This window comes from Gavialis gangeticus, unplaced genomic scaffold, assembly GCF_001723915.1.
Source record: "Gavialis gangeticus isolate Ggan-Ray unplaced genomic scaffold, GavGan_comp1, whole genome shotgun sequence".
Classification (NCBI taxonomy): domain Eukaryota; kingdom Metazoa; phylum Chordata; order Crocodylia; family Gavialidae; genus Gavialis; species Gavialis gangeticus.
Window position 1 is genome coordinate 138,581,622 of NW_017729025.1, and position 15,992 is coordinate 138,597,613.

The 15,992-nt window shown below is 41.8% G+C and overlaps 1 protein-coding gene across 1 annotated transcript in view; it reads left to right on the plus strand.

Moving 5' to 3' along the window:
• The window catches only part of INSC (inscuteable homolog (Drosophila)), a 403,168-nt gene that overhangs the window by 123,458 nt on the left and 263,718 nt on the right, over positions 1-15,992 (plus strand). Inside the window, exon 2 of the mRNA XM_019519640.1 lies at positions 2,736-2,830. Within this exon, the coding sequence (XP_019375185.1) occupies positions 2,736-2,830 (95 nt within the window). The remainder of the gene's footprint in view (positions 1-2,735; positions 2,831-15,992) is intronic.

The following is a 15,992-nucleotide window of genomic DNA, read 5'->3' on the forward strand; positions in this document are numbered from 1 at the left end:
AGGTTTAGATTAGACATCCGTAAGAACTACTTCACAGTTAGGGCGGCTAGGATCTGGAACCAACTTCCAAGGGAAGTGGTGCTGGCTCCTACCCTGGGGGTCTTTAAGAAGAGGCTTGATGCCTACCTGGCTGGAGTCATTTGAGCCCAGTTTTTCTCCTGCCCAGGCAGGGGGTCGGACTTGAAGATCTACAAGGTCTCTCCTGACCCTACTTCTATGGTTCTATGATTCTATAAAAGTTAGCACATGTTGTGAACAGTTGTATGTTAAAGGTTAATACTGTTTCTTGCCTGCGCATCTCTGATCTGCTGTTAGAGGGCTGGTGAGCAGGGGTGTGGCTAGGAGCTCTATCCTTGCCTGGGGAAAATGGGGAGGAGGGAGAAGGGACTGGAACCAGTGCATCCTGGGATGCTGGAGGATTGCTAATTGCTTATTTTATCTCTGTGGAGCAGACGGAAGTTACCTTAACATGAGCTAGGTAGCACAGCCCAGAGTTAACTCTTGCCTGAAGTGGGCACTTAGCTTTAGGTTGTAGATGTTTGTGTTTTATGGCCACTTAGTATGGTCTAAGTGTAACATGTAACTTCACCATCAGTGTCCCTGAAGAACAAAGGGGCACTGTTCCTCTTTAGGTGGTTTGTTATCTAGAGGAAATGCACATGAAATAGTCTGCTTTTCTTTTTCTGTCCTGATCAACATTTAACTAGAGCTTGAAGTTTTTAGGCTTGATTCTAATGAGTGACTAGAAAAATAAAAATTACTTGAAGTCTGAGAAGAATTTTGGATCCTTCAGGGTGCAAGATGTTATGTCAGTGGAGACTAGCGCTCAGCACATGATCTAAATATTCATTTTGTGGTAGGACAGCTAATATGATGTGAGACATTTTTAGAAAGGCTCCAATTTCTAAAGGTAACATAGAATGTGATGCCCAAGTTTGTGTCTGTGTGCAATTGATTGCTGCTAATGGAATATATTGGGGATTGTCATTTGTTTGTGTATAAGTTACCTCAATTGGCTGAGCTAATGGGGAAACTGCTTTTGGCTTGCCAGAGAGAGGCCTTTTGATTTCTGTATTAGGAGCAGAAGAATATGAATTCTATTCCTAATGCTGTGTACAGGCAGCTGGCTGGTATCCATAATGTCTTTTTAGCCACAGACTGTTAGAAAAGGTCTTTCAGTTCTTTATGTATGTTTTAGGATTTATTTTTATAGAGAGGAAACTTGACCTTGAAGATTTTAAGCAAGTTTTACATCCTTGATTTAAAATGGGTGTTCCACATCCACATAAAGTGAATGGAATGAGAACTTTGCAGTAAAATTGAAACCACAATTACTTATATTTGCTTCTCTTAAATGTCTTGTAGATGGAAGGGCAAAAGTGGTGATTATTTTTGACATAGTGAATGAAGATATAATTTGCTTTCTTTCTCTCTCTCATTTCATGGCTATATGGCAGAGCTAGCACAGCCTCAGAGATTCAATTCTGTAGTCCAAGCCAAGAATGGACATGCACACGGGGCTGTGGAACAATGCTGAATTTCCTGCAGGCTGCAGATTACTTTCTGCAGCTGCCAGCTACAAAAACAGTTCTGAAAAACATTACAATTTTCTAAAGGAAAGGAAAGGAAAGGAAAGGAACCATAATAAAGAAGGCAACACTTCAGCCATTATGCATCAAGGTCCTAACCCAGCCTCTGTCCCTATAGGCAAAGAGGGCCAACAGAAGAAACATTTGAAACATTTCAGATGCCTTTGAAATGTTTCAGAGGGCCAGCTGTACAAACCTGCGTGCCCTTTGAAATGTTCCAAAAGCAGTCGAAGTGCTCCAGTGTAGTGCCCCCCACTTAAATGAGTTCTTGGCTGCTCCTGCACTTGAGGGGCTGCCAGGTCCCTGCTAGACTCCACTCTGCTGCTACAGAAACCCATGCCCCATCTCCAGTGCTGAATGCCACAGTCCTGATCCCCTGTACCTCTTCATTCTGAGTGGGAGAGGAAAGCCTTAGAGGATTTGGACGGAGAGTCAGAATTCTGAGGCTGGGGGGCTGGGAAATCCTTGCTGCCACCGCAGATATGTATCCCCTGCTGTTCCTCTCCCTGCCATTTTACACCAGACCTGTTAGAGGCTCCAGGTCCCCCACTGCTGCTTATGTCTGCCTCTCCAGCCCCATCTCTCTACTTCTGTTTTCTGGTGGGGTGGGGAGAAGGAGGAGAGGTTCATGGGGGGTTGTGCCTGAAATGGTACCTTTCTGAAATATTTCCAAGTCTGTTATACTTAGCAGTGCTTCAAAAATTACTTCTTTCCTCACCCCAAACATGTTTTCGTATGCTGCTAAGTGATTTTTTTTTAACACACATTTGCATTCTGTCTGCAACCAAGCCTTCATGTAGCCTTGTGTGTTCTAATCTTACTAAGTCTGGTTCCTGTGGTGGACCCCATGATTGCAACTTGTTTCAAAGAGCTGTGAGAAGGCAGGATGATGGTCCTGTGTTGCTTCACTGCTGTAATAAAAATGGTTGTCAAAAGTGGCTCTTTGTGCTATACAATAATCCAAGCATCTCAAGAGAATGGCAGTTACATTTTATGTAATGTGCCTTGCCCTTTGAGTTTGCAATAGATTGCTCTGCTTCATAAACAAAAGTCATTATTATTCCCCAAACGGGAGATTTTACACTCTTTTGTATCAACTTACTTTTCTCCAATTTAATTTGCTAATCAACTATTTTGTTTTTTTAGAGTCTGGTCTATGGAGAAGCCCACAAGCAGACTGAGATAAATATGGCTTTTCAAACTGATAACCGCCTTGAGTCCTTTTCACTGCCAATTCAGCGGTAAGTGGTGCTACCTTTCATAAAACAAATTCCAAATTTCCTAACATGAAGAAATCTGAAGAAAACCAAAACTTCATTTGTTCCTTGTGTAATCCACTCTCACCTCAGTATGGTGCCTTGTCTCTCTGGGGCTCATATGGATGCTGGCAAACCTGTTACAGTCTTGTAGCTCAGGCAGAAGAGGTTTATGATTCTACATCCAGAGGTATCAGGCTGAATTTGTGTTGTTGTTAATGTACCCTTGGGTGCAGCATAATTCTTTTTTTCAAATGGTTTGAGTTCCTTCCAAGAGATCAGCCAGCCCTATAAAAAAGTGATTAAATTCTGTAGATTCCTACAGGATGTGTAAAAAAACAACACCTCTTTGCTGGAGCAACCTTAGCAAAATGTCATTGTGCACTACTCGGAAGAAACAGAACAATCTTCTGTCTAATGAAAGGGTCTTTGTTTAGGCATTGGTGTTGCAATGCTTGGGATTTACCTGCAGTGAATCCAGTCCCCACATGGGGGGACTGCAAAGATTGCTTAAGTTTTATTTTACTATGCAGCTGTCATTTGGCAGCCAAAGCAGCCTTTAGTTTTCAGTTATTTCTAATATAATACAGCTGTATGAGTAAATGATTGATACAAGTAACTTCTCTATTTCCACTGGGCTAGAACCTTGAAGTTTGTTACCGTAATTTGCTATGACTGCTGAGTACAGGAACAGAATTGCAGAGGTAGACAGTAGCTGTTTCATTACAAGTCGCACAGCTGTTAGCAAACCAACTTTACTATGTTTTACTAAAAACCCCTTTGAGATGCTACCCTAGAATCTGTGGTGTTCATTCATTAAGGACTGTTGACCATTGAGAAGAAAAAAAAAATGTAATTTGATTCTTCCATACATCATTGAAATAGAAAGCATAGTAGAGTTGTACCTTTATAGATAGGGATTTACTTCATTCGTGACGAGAAAAGCCCTTTTTGCAGGTTTGTCCCAGTATGAAATATCCATTTTGCAGTGGCTCTGTCCCTTAGCACTGATTGGTAGAGAGGCCCTGACTCTCAGCACTGACTGGCAGAGAGGCTCCGGGGTGGGGAGAGGGGGAAGGACAGTTGAGGGGGTAGCCACCTTCTTGACTTCTGGCTGCCTTTTGTCTGGCCCCACCCCTTACTGCTGATTGGCAGAGCAGCCTGGGAGTGGGGGCGTGGGGAGGAGGGAGGAAGAACAGCTGCAGGGCCCATCCAGGAGGGGAAGACTTAATAAAAACTTATTTTTATTTTTATTTTTTTGTGCAGATTTCATGGGCAACCCTGGATTTCGTGGTTTCCATGAAATCTGCAAAACTGTGAAACCGTGATTTAGGTAGGTCCTTACATAGAGACTAACCAGTGTGTGTGTGTATTTTATAGGATAGGCATGTAAATTTAATTTACACTGTTTATATAATCTATTGTCTTATGAGGCCAACAGATGCCTAGATACGCACACATGCATGCACCCACACACACGCACACTTTCATTAGTCTCATGCATGCACTCACGCACACATGCACTGGCTTTGGCTAGATTATAAGGTGCAAATCTGCCCTGCCTTCTACTTGACTTCAGATTAATGGGTGTCTGTACATATGGTCTGGGGTGGGGGAGGGGGATTTTACTTAGTGCAGCTCTTGGACAGTTGCTTTAAATAAAATGTCGCAGCATCACATATATTCACATTTTAAAATGTCACTGGAGGTGCTTTAACTAAAGCTCATTTGAGTTTTAGTTAAAGCACCCCCACCTCCGTTTTGAAATGTGGGACATTGAATACAGGTGATGGTGAAGCATCCTAGCACATTCTAATTGGAATGCATCAGAGCATGTGTATAGGCACCCAGTATGGCTAATTACACCTCTCTCATCATTAAAATGCCAGCAGGAGAACAAAATAGCAATACAATTGCTTTAGAGAGATGATTGCCTAGTATAGGTTATAAAACCTTTGGAGAATCAAATTACAGTTGCTGGTTTTAAGAGATGCTGGCTTTACTAACCACATCCACCAGAGGATGGATTGCTGTCATCTACGGTAGTGCAAGCACTTAGTTTATGCCTTTTAAACTGACTACCTACTCAGGTTTTAGCTTGCATTCCCTATAGCTCACAGAAATCATTTGGCTTGGGTTTAAATGTGCTTCAAGTCTGAGCCAGCTTGTTCAGCTAGGGGTGCATGACTGTTTCTTTTACTTAATGTGGAGTTTATCCACACTGCGGTGAAGACACAGGGAAAAAACCGTTCAAGCACTAAGTATCCTCCAGTACCTTTCCCTCAACTAGCTTCAAAAATAGGCAAATTCTCCTTCAGTTGGCATAGACTAAGATTCCTTCCCAGTCAACTATCTCAGCACAGAGAACCATAAGAAATGCCCCCAGTACTCATGAGTGAATGCAAGAACAGTGAGGGGGCACAATTGTGGGATGGCTTTGCTGTAGAAAGGCTCAGACTAACACAGGCACTGAAACTTGAGTGCCAGTCACCCAGCTTAATTGTGCAATGAAGTGTGCAATGGCTGCCAACAGTTGATCCTTGGACCCAAAGACAAACATTTGAAGTTGAAGTGCATCTTTAAGAGTTGTGCTTTACACTCCTGTTTGTCTGAGAATCAGGTTAACGAGCAGGAAGTGTGAGACTGCTATACATCACACAGAAATAATACATTAAAAAAAATCTGGTTGAGTTTAGGGTTTTTTTTAAATCTTGTAGTGCCCTACCAAACATTTTAAAGTGCATTTTGTTTTCAGAATGTTAAATTAAACATCTTTCCTAAGTAATAACATCCTTTTTCATAGGCAAACACAGCATATAAAGTGGGCCTCACTTTGCATTCCTTGTGCACCCACGACTACCAGTAAGGTCAATAATTATTTTGGCTGCACACACAATTCAAGACTGGGGCCTCAAATTGTGCTCCTGTGCTGTTTAAATTGTTGTTTACACTGTTCTCTCTCCCTTATGATTTTGTGGGAAATCACAGTTTGGCTCAGAAGGCCCCTGGAGGGTTGAGTCAGTATGTTAGTGGTTTTCTAGCATACTGTCAGATCTACCTTCTTTAATTGACATCTGGACTGCTATATTCAGTGTTTGAAATACACAGTATCTCTACAGAAACAAACAAAACAAAAAAGAAAAAAAGAAAACCATTGTTATAAAAACATATTTCCTATCTTATTGGGATCAGATCTTATCAAAAGTGACAGATATATCTTTTATTGGAAAAATATTTGGAAGCGGATGTATATTCCTTGTTTCTTTCTTTCCTTAGGATAGATTTAATTGGTTTTCAAAAGCTGTCAGTAGACTTACCATGAAATATTATTCTTCTAAGCACACAGAAAAATAGTGTGGCTCATATAATTGCCATTTTCAGATTGATAATAATGGTCAGTTCATTACAGCCTTTTCAGTATATATTCCTTAGAAGTGTATACAGTCTATTCTGTAATGAAGTTACTTGCATAGCTTTTGAAAACTCCTATGATCGATGAAAAATACTTTTTTCACACCTTTCTTTTGGAACTTTTACTACATTTAAATTCTCATAATTCTGAAGGATTATTTCTAGCAGGGAGCTACTTTTCTTTCCCCTGGATAATTAAAGAAAATCAGACTTTTGTATATACTTAAGTTGAAGCTTATGAGGCAACCACCATTCTTTATCATATTTATTTTGTACAATCCCTTCTGGATGATAAATTCAAACCATGATATGAGTACTTTTACTCAACACACTTGCCCAAACTGACCAGCATAAACTACCACAAAAAGATGTAAAAAAGAATGCTGTGTGTTATTTTTTGTTGTCTGTTTATTGACTGCTGTGATTATGGCAAAAACAAAATGGTGTAGCAAATACAGAATATTTCAGTATAAAATGACCTAAAGAAAAAGTTTGTACATTTAAAAAAAAACTCCATGTGATGCATTTGTATTTCTCACCTGCTAAAGGCACACTTCCACACTTGTTTTGGACATTTTTCTTCATAACAATCAATCTGCTTGCTTTAAAATGAAAAATAACTAATTTTAGAGGAGGCATCTGCTCCTAAAGTGAGATCCTCCTTCCTGCTTTGGCTCTTCTTATATGTCACTGTACTGGGGCCCCTGCTCCATTACTGAGAGGGGGAGGGAGCCCAGGGCCCATTGGCCAGTCCCTGGAACAGACTTAATGGAAAAAGGGAACCTTAAATAAGATGGCTGCCCACCCCAGGTGTAAGTATGATTGGTAGGCCTGGAGCAATAGACGGGCGGGTGACTGAGGGAGAGTTTCAAAAGCCCAGGACTTGGCCTAGAAGAGGCAGTCTGGCTGTAGGAGCCACAGGAGGCGGAGCTCCAGCTGATTGCCTGGAGGAAAGGACTTTGCCCCACTGGAGGGTGGAAGAGACTCTGTGCTGTGAGCAGCATGAGATAAGTACTTTGAACCTTTTGCATTTGTATCACTAAGGGGTGAGATTAACTCCAGCAAGAGAACTTACCATTGGTAAGTCTTATGTTTGGGAGCAGATGCTTATACTTTTGATTTACATCTAAACCGGAGAACTGTGGTGGTGGTAAGGAACAGATTAGAGGCTACTGGAGTGCAGCAGAGGCACCTGGTTTAGAGCACTTCTAGGGGCTGGGGCCCTGGGGGTTGCTTGCAGGCAATAGCCCAGATATATTTCAAAAGGGAGGACTGTGATGCATCAGAGGACTGGGTATCTGGCAGCAAAGACTGGGGGAGCATAAACCTCTTGCCTGCAAAGGGAGCGTACATAGGGGCTGAGTGGCGCAAAGCCCACAAAGGGCTGAGCTGGACCCTGAGAAGCTAGGGTCGTGGTGCGGTGGACCCCAGGCTGCAGGACACAGCCAGATTGAAAGTGAGCTGAGGCCCAGAAGGGTCTGAGTTTAGACAAAGACCTACCCCAAAACCTGCATCTGCCTCCTGGGGCAGCCTCCCTACAAACCTATAACATCAAGTCATGGCAGGAAAGATAACCGTGAGTGGGAAGGACCCAGAGAGCCTGGAAGCACGGGTGAGGAGGTTGGAGTTCAGTGGCAAGTCAGGTGGGGAACCTTGTTGTGTCAGCACCAAACTTTTTACATTACAGCCACACCCAATGTTCAGAGTGGAATGAAGGAGGTCCTGGGCAGTGATTGTCAACCGCAGGGCTGTGGCACCTGGGATGCCTTAAGAACCTTTTAAGGATGTGGTGGAATGCCACACAATAATAGCGCTGTTAGGTGTGCAAGTACTTGCATATAATTTATAAGATAAACCTGAGATTTCAACTAGGAATCCAAAGTGCTAGAAATATTTGGACCTGTTGTAGTCTTTCTGAGTTCTCTGCAACAGAACAATTGCTCTATTATTTTTCAGTAGTCAAAAAATGAATGAAAGCTAAGAGCTGGCATTTTTTGATGGGTGCCTCAAGTCCAAAAAGGGTGAAAATCATTGTCTAAAGATACTGTATCTAGTTGATGGAAGGTTCCTTGGCATAGGTATTGTTGGTTCAGAGGACTTTCTCACAAGTCTTGGACAAAGCCACATACTGAGGATAGGACTATAGCACTCAGTGGTATCTTGATTCTGGGCATCACTGTAGTCCATATGGCCCCCTAAGAAAGTTGCTGTAACTTAGGGCCATGTGGCTGTCTAAATTACTCCTCTATTACCAGGAACAGCCCAGGATTGGAAGGATGAAAAAGAGGTTTAAAGGTATCTTATTCTATTTTTTTCCTCAGGCTAAGTTCTGTCTGGCAGCATTTAAAGCAGGAGTGGCCAGAAAGTTGCGTGGATACCTTCTGTATGTGACACGCAGCAGACTGGGGAGGGATACACAGCACAGAGGCAGATGGGGCAGGTAATAGAAAGCAGAGAAGCAGATCAAGCAGGGAAAGGGAATTGGAGTGTCACTTGGGGAAGCTGCAGGGCTAATTTGAGCCAAGCCTGCCAAAAATGTTGGCACTCGCTGTCTTAGTCTCATCCCTGGAATATGGTATATGTTGAAAAGACATTCATTATCCAGGGGAAAGAAAAGTTCTAAAAATGAAAGGTGACCGTGGAGAGTGTTTACGCATTGATAAAGGACAATATTTATTACATAAATAAGTTTAATTAAACATAAATAAGTTAAAGGTCAGGAGTCTGGGGGCATTCAGACCAGAAAAATCGTGTTTTATTGAGAATTCTCAAGATCAGAGAGTTTCTCCATATTTAAAATCTGGTTTAAATCTTGAGCCATTGCACAATGTTGAAGTGTAACTTTTTAATTATATGATACCTTCAACCTGAAGATCTCAAACCACTGTATGAATATGAACACATTAAATTTCATATGATCCCTGAGACCTAGATAAGTATTTTCTCTCTGAAGTGCAGAGAGATTAAGGATACATTTTTTGATTTTGGGTGTCTTTTAACTTAACTCCATTAACTTCAGTATTGTACCTCTAAAAATCAGAGTACTTCACTTAGGATGAACTTTATAAACTTGTGGGACTTAATCTAAACTGATTTGCTCAGAGAGAGGAAGCCTGTGGCAGAGCCAGGAATAGAATACAGGTTTCCTGCCTCCCTGTTCTGTCTCTTAACCAAAAGACAATCCTTCCTCCCTTTGTTAGACTTTCTTCCTTTTTTTGTTAGACGAAAGAACTGAGCTCTAAGAAGGAACAATGTGGATGAGATCACTCCATGCATATTTATAGCCTTGTACTGCTCTCTGAAATGAACTCTGTATCTGAAGTGTTCAGATAATTTATCAAGGGAGCTGCTTAAAATCTTTTGTCATATAAATTAAAATCTACTTGACCCCTGCCATTAAGAAAATCATGTTTTTAGGGTTGGCTCTTAGCTCTATTCTATCTAGACTTGACTAGAATACTACATTGCTCTATCTTTTGACTTTCTTGCCTGTTAATGTATTTTCATAGCTGCCTTACAGTGTGCGCACTGTGGTGTTACCTTGTAATTTTGTATATTAGGTAACAGTGGATGGACCTACATAAACTAAATCATAAAGAGTTACATAAATGACTGGCAAAGGGAGCTATATAAGCTATAGGGACAGTAACAGATCCAGGTATCGTATGATGTGGCTTACCCAAAGTATAAGCTTGATGGAAGAACAGAAGGAACTTTCAGTGAAGAATCACTTTACTGAAATAATTATCATCATAGGAACAATTTTACAGGATAAAGAGGGTCGTGTTTAACACATGGACAACTAAGCCTTCTTAAAGTAATTTAATAATTTGGTCAGGCTGAGGTTTGTTTTTTTTTTAATTTTTTTAAAACCACCTCAACTCAAGTCTTTGAAACTGTCCTCAGAGCTTTGCATGCATGAACCTAGATTTGCGAGGCAAATGGAGTAGTTTAATCTACATATATAACTACAGCTATTCAACACATGAAAACTGCATTCACAAAGGAATGTTCTTTGATGGTAGCATTGAAACTTTGGTCCATCCCATCTGTATTTTTATTGGGTAACATGTCTGTATGCATGAGCAGATTGGGGGATGGGGGACAGTGGTGCAGCTGCACCTCACTTTGATTCCTGCTTCACCCAAAGTTTAAAGCTAACTGCCTGGCAGTGGCAGCAGCATTTCTGTTCAGGCAGCAGTGAGGGAGTCACTTGACTTCATGGCTCATTTATAATCTACCTCTCCCCTTTTTAATGGTATTGATGTTCTACTAATCAGGGTTTTTCAATTCTGCTGTAAGTTGCTTCTGGTAATATAGCTCCAATTTCACATCCTTGCAGACTGTTTTTAACTCTACCTAAAAACATTAAATCAGGTATGGAAGCATTAACTTAGGTGAACACTAATCCAGGTGTGCAGATAACTTTCAGTGAAGCATGGGGTATACCGTCAAGATGCTCAACAAGGCTTGATTTTGTTTTGTGAATCTGAAAGAGCTGTACATTTAATTCTAATGACTACAGAACTAAAGAAACAACATTTTAAATTAATTTTGCCTATTTTTTCTGTTAATACAAAATGTGTGCTATATCAAATCAGTGAGCAATCCAATAAAGTTATATTTGTTTTGATACACTGAAAAATATTGCCTAGATCCCTAGCACATGAGTTAAGCTTCTCGTTTCTTTTTACCTGGATAAAAATATGTATTGTGTTGCACGTGATAATGGATTCGCCTGTGCCTGTATGAAGTATGCCATGTAAGGCAGCCTTGGATGGATCAAAAGAAGAGTTTAGTCCTTCTTGGTGTTCTTTGGGATGATCCGGTGTGTGTGTGTACACAAGAGAACACTAATTAGAATTTACAACTGGAAATAGCATAACCAGGGGGGATCCCTTTCTAATAGGTGACTATCTACATATAGATAATGGTACACACAAGGCTTCACAAAATACATTAGAATAGTGAAAGAAATTGTGGGTGACTTTAGAGCAGAGAGTTAAGACCTGGACATGGAAACCTAGAGGTAAGCTTTGTTGTTTACGGTTAATAAAACCAAACATAATATTGAGAGATTTAGCAGAAAGAGAGAGAATCCCATTGTCCTGGAGAGTGGAAAGGTGATTTTTTTTTGAGAGGTTAATGACAAGTATAAGTACATCATATATGTAAAGCAGCTGCAATTGCTAGGAAAATGAAGTTGTTCAGAGAAAAACAATTTAATGGTGAACTTCTTGAAATAATTTAACAGTCTTCAGATACATGCGTGAGCATGCTCACGGACACACACATAAATGCACGACAACATTAGGGCTGCCTTGAGCACCATGCTTTTCAAAACCACAACAAATCAAAAGCTGTCGTTTTGTCTCTTAGGGAAGCTTATGTACCTGGAGTACATAAGATGATTTTCAGCATTTGTGTATAGAAGATAGAAACAATAACTGGAACATGTGGAAGGGCTTGGAAAAAAAAGGAATCTGTTTTCAATGAATGACATGTAATTGGTTGAATGAATTCATTGTCATAAGATGCCTGTCAACAGTTGGAAAACTATTTGAAATAAAACTCTGAGAAATTCAATTTTTTCCATTTCACAGATGACTCCAATATTTCAACATTTTATTTTTGTCTCAAATTGGGGCAATAACTACTGTTTAAAAAAATCCCTCTTTTTGTGAAACAAAATATTTAAAAATTATGATCATATACGGTATGTCATATCAATCTGGAAATGGCAAAACCTGTCATTTTGAAGTTACCAATTTGAAATATTTTATTGAGTCAGTTAAATATTAAATTGCATTTCATTATTCTCCTATACTGTCTCATGGGAACTGTAGTTAAGGCTATTCACTGTTTCGAGTTGTTAACCTATTAAAATTTATTGGGAGGATGAAAAGGGGCATATTGTGTTGGAAGGTTTAAAGGGGTGCCATCAACCAGTTTGATCTGTAGACTGTTGTAGAGTTGCTCATCCCCATAGCTATGCTAAATAGATCTTAGGAGTCCACTGTAATAAGGAACCCCTGCCCCTGTTATTAGGTGGTGTGCGGGTGGTCAGTGCAGGAAGCCTGAGGGCTAAGTGGCAGCAGGTAGTAGCTACCCAGGTGAACTGAGCCAGGGGCTAGAAAAGGGCAGACAGTGAATGGGGGAATTAACAGGACTTGGGCCCTGGGTGCAGGAGACAGGGTTACATGATCAATAGAGGGCTGGGCTTGGGGCATATAAGCCTGGCCCTGGAGGGGGCAGTCTGGCTTTGGCTGCTGCGGGACACAGAGCTCCTAGGAGAGCTGACTGGAGCTAAGCCAGCCCAGAAGAGGTACCTGAGGACCCAGAGGGATTTACAATCGTGTTAGGACCAGTTGGGTCGGGGTTTTTATTTTTTGTTTGAATTGAACCAGAGGACTGAGTTGTAGCTGCATGGGAAGAGGAGGCCATGAGTAGGGATACTAGGGAGGCACTCCCCACTATCAGGAGCAGGAGCTAGACCAAAAGGGTTCCTCTATATGTGCTCTGACATGTTCTGATCAGAATGTGTTGGAGTAGATTCGATTAATTGGGTCTACTGCAGTGTTTTAATTAGAACTCTCCAGCCTGCTGCAGCATCCCACATATTCAGTGTCCCACGTTTCAAAATGGCAGTGGGGGTGCTTTAACTGAAGCTTGTTGAACAAGCTTCAGTTAAAGCACCCCTGCCAGCATTTGGAAATGCAGGACACTGAAAACATGAGACTCCCGGGAGCCACTGTAATTAAAACTCTCCCTACCCCCTGTCCCCCCACCCTGGAGCATGTGTATAGCACATGTACCCAAGCTTAGAGTGCTGAGGCTGGCAGAGTGAAGCTGATGCTGTCCCTGGGGCTCCAGTTAAGTTGGTGCCAATGCCTGGGGGCTGGGGTCTTAGACAGTGGACCAAGGCTAAGGGTTTGGCCAGAGAAAAAGGAGGCTAAGGCCTGGACAGCTGAAGTCCTGACAGGTACTTGAAGGCCTGAGGCGGTGTTTCCTTAAAGGGGAAATGTCCTGAGGGAAGCAAAGACCCCAAGTGTGTCTTGGATGTGGCAGCAAAGACAGAACCAGCTGGCAAAGGAACAAGTGGGGCTACTCCTGACCCCAGAGACTGCCTCCTCAGTAAACCAAAGGATAACATTAAAGGTGTGGCAGATGAGAGATTGGAGGTGAGGTGGTGCCAGAGAGAGATAGCAGGTAGGTCAGGCACCAGGGGCCAGAGTGGTGGGCCCACGGGACCTGTTACACATGTGTATCCCTTTTTTGCCATTTCCAATATTTTAATTTATCCTTAAAATTGATGCCTAGAGCATTCCCTGAAATAATGCAGCTCATTAGATGTAGTACTCAGAAGCTATTGTGTTATAGGCAGGCAAATGTAGAAATGCTCTCAAATTGATTGTAGGGCCTTGCAAACTCAGCCAATAACTTCCTGATACTGTTGTTATGGAGTCAGTCAAGTATTTTGTGTCTAAATATAGTGAGGTCATCTAATACTTTAAGTGATAAGATGCTTTTTGGGTAAAGAAAATATATTAACTAGGGAATGAATTAATTATCTGGTAAAGCTTAAGCAACACGTTACCAACCTCAAAAAACCAAGAACTTCTGTATGAATTGATAGAAACAAGAGTTATTACATTCTTTGACAGTCGTTAAAGTTTAAATGCTTTCTCTTTAAACATCATTTCAGTTTAAAAAGACGTTTGAAGCTGGAAGTCTTTTTACATAGAAGATTGGAATGCAATGGACACATTAGAAACAGAATTTCAGGTCCTATGAAGCCTTTTTTTGAACTGAAAGGTTATCTTGGAAATGGACTGAATGTAAGAATTAAACCTGTTTTTAAAAGCTATTTTAAGAGTTTTCTGTAGCAGGGATAAAAGCAACATAAAGTTGAAGAAGAATTGCAATTTTGTTGCTTATGCATCAACAGAATCCTATTAGTAAGGCTCCTGTTAGTAAACCAGAGATGCTACCAAGACTATTGCATGGAAATATTGAACCAAAGACTGGTAACAACAGCTGATATTTGGATCTAGCCAAGTCCCTGGGAGAGGTTGGCTTTCCACATTCAGTGGGACTAATGAAAGAAGGAATGATTGTCTTTTGAACAACGATACTTATTCCTTCATCCTTATGCTTATTTTTATCCACTGTGGGTGTGTCTACACAAACATTTGATCCAAGTTTTGATTTAATAGATTTCACAGATGTTAGGGCACAGATGTTTGGTTTAATAGATTTCACAGATGCAAGGGACCTTGCAAGATCCTCAGGTCCAGCCCCCTGCCCAAAGAGCAGCAGTCAGCTGGGGTCAGATGACCCCAGCAAGAGAAGCATCCAGGCATTTCTTGAAGGTATCCAGAGTAGGTGCTTGCACCACTTCTGGGGGGGAGTATGTTCCAGACTTTAGAGACTTGGATGGTAAAGAAGTCTTTCCTTACGTTCAGTCTAAAACAATCTTCCAGCAGTTTGTGACCATTGGACCTTGTCTTCCCTTGGAGTGCCCTGGTGAACAGATGTTCTCCCAGTTCCTGATGCATACCGCTTATATGCCACCAGGTCCCCCCTGAACCTTCTTTTCTCTAGGCTGAAGAGTCCCATGGCTCTCAACCTCTCCTTTTAAGGCCTGCACTTTTGACCTCTAATTATGCATGTGACTCTCCTCTGGACTCTCTCAAGGTTCTCCATGTCCTTTCTAAAGCATGGGGCCCAGAACTGGAAGCAGTACTCGAGCTGTGGCCTCACCAAGGTTGAGTAAAGTGGGAGCATGACTCTTGGGTCTTGTTTGAGATGTATCAGTAGATGCAAGCCAGAGTTTTATTTGCTTTGCTGGCTGCAGTGTCACATTGGTGGCTCACGTTCATCTGTGATTGATCGTTACCCCCAAGTCTCTTTCAGTTGTGGTGCTAGTGAGTGTAGCACTGCTGAGCCTATAAGTGTGAGGTGGGTTCTTTCTCCCAAGATGGAGCATATTGCATTTCTCTGCGTTGAATGTCATCAGGTTTTGATCTGCCCACCTTGTGAGCCTGTCCAGGTTGGCCTGAATTGTGAGCCTATGCTCTAGTGTGACCGCACTTCCCCATAATTTGGTGTCATCAGCAAATTTAGCCAGTCCGCTTCTGATACCTAAATCCAGATCATTTATGAGTATATTAAAGAGTATTGGGCCAAGTACTGAACCCTGGAGGACACCACTGGTCACCATGTACCATGTTGACTCCGTTCCATTGACTGTCACTCTCTGGGTCTGATCATGGAGCCAGTTCCCCAGCCATTGGACTGTAAAGTTGTTGAGGTCTCAGTTTGATAATTTTTTCCAAGATCTTTCCAGAGATTGAGGTCAAACTGATTGGCCTGTAGTTTCTTGGATCTTCCTTTCTTTCTTGAAGATTGGCACCACATTAGCCCTCTTCCAATCTTCTGGAACCTCTCCTGAATGCCACAAGCTCTCAAATATCCTTGCCGTTGGTCATGCTATGATGTCAGCCAACTCTTTTCATAGATTCATAGATTCATAGATTAAGGGTCGGAAGGGACCTAGTAGATCTTCTAGCCCGACCCCCCGCCAGGGCGGGAGAACAACAAAAAACCCCAAAAAGAGAAACGGGACTCAAATGAGTCCAGCCAGGTAGGCATCCAGCCTCTTCTTAAAGACCCCCAGGGTAGGGGCCAGCACCACTTCCCTTGGAAGTTGGTTCCAGCTCCTAGCCGCCCTAAC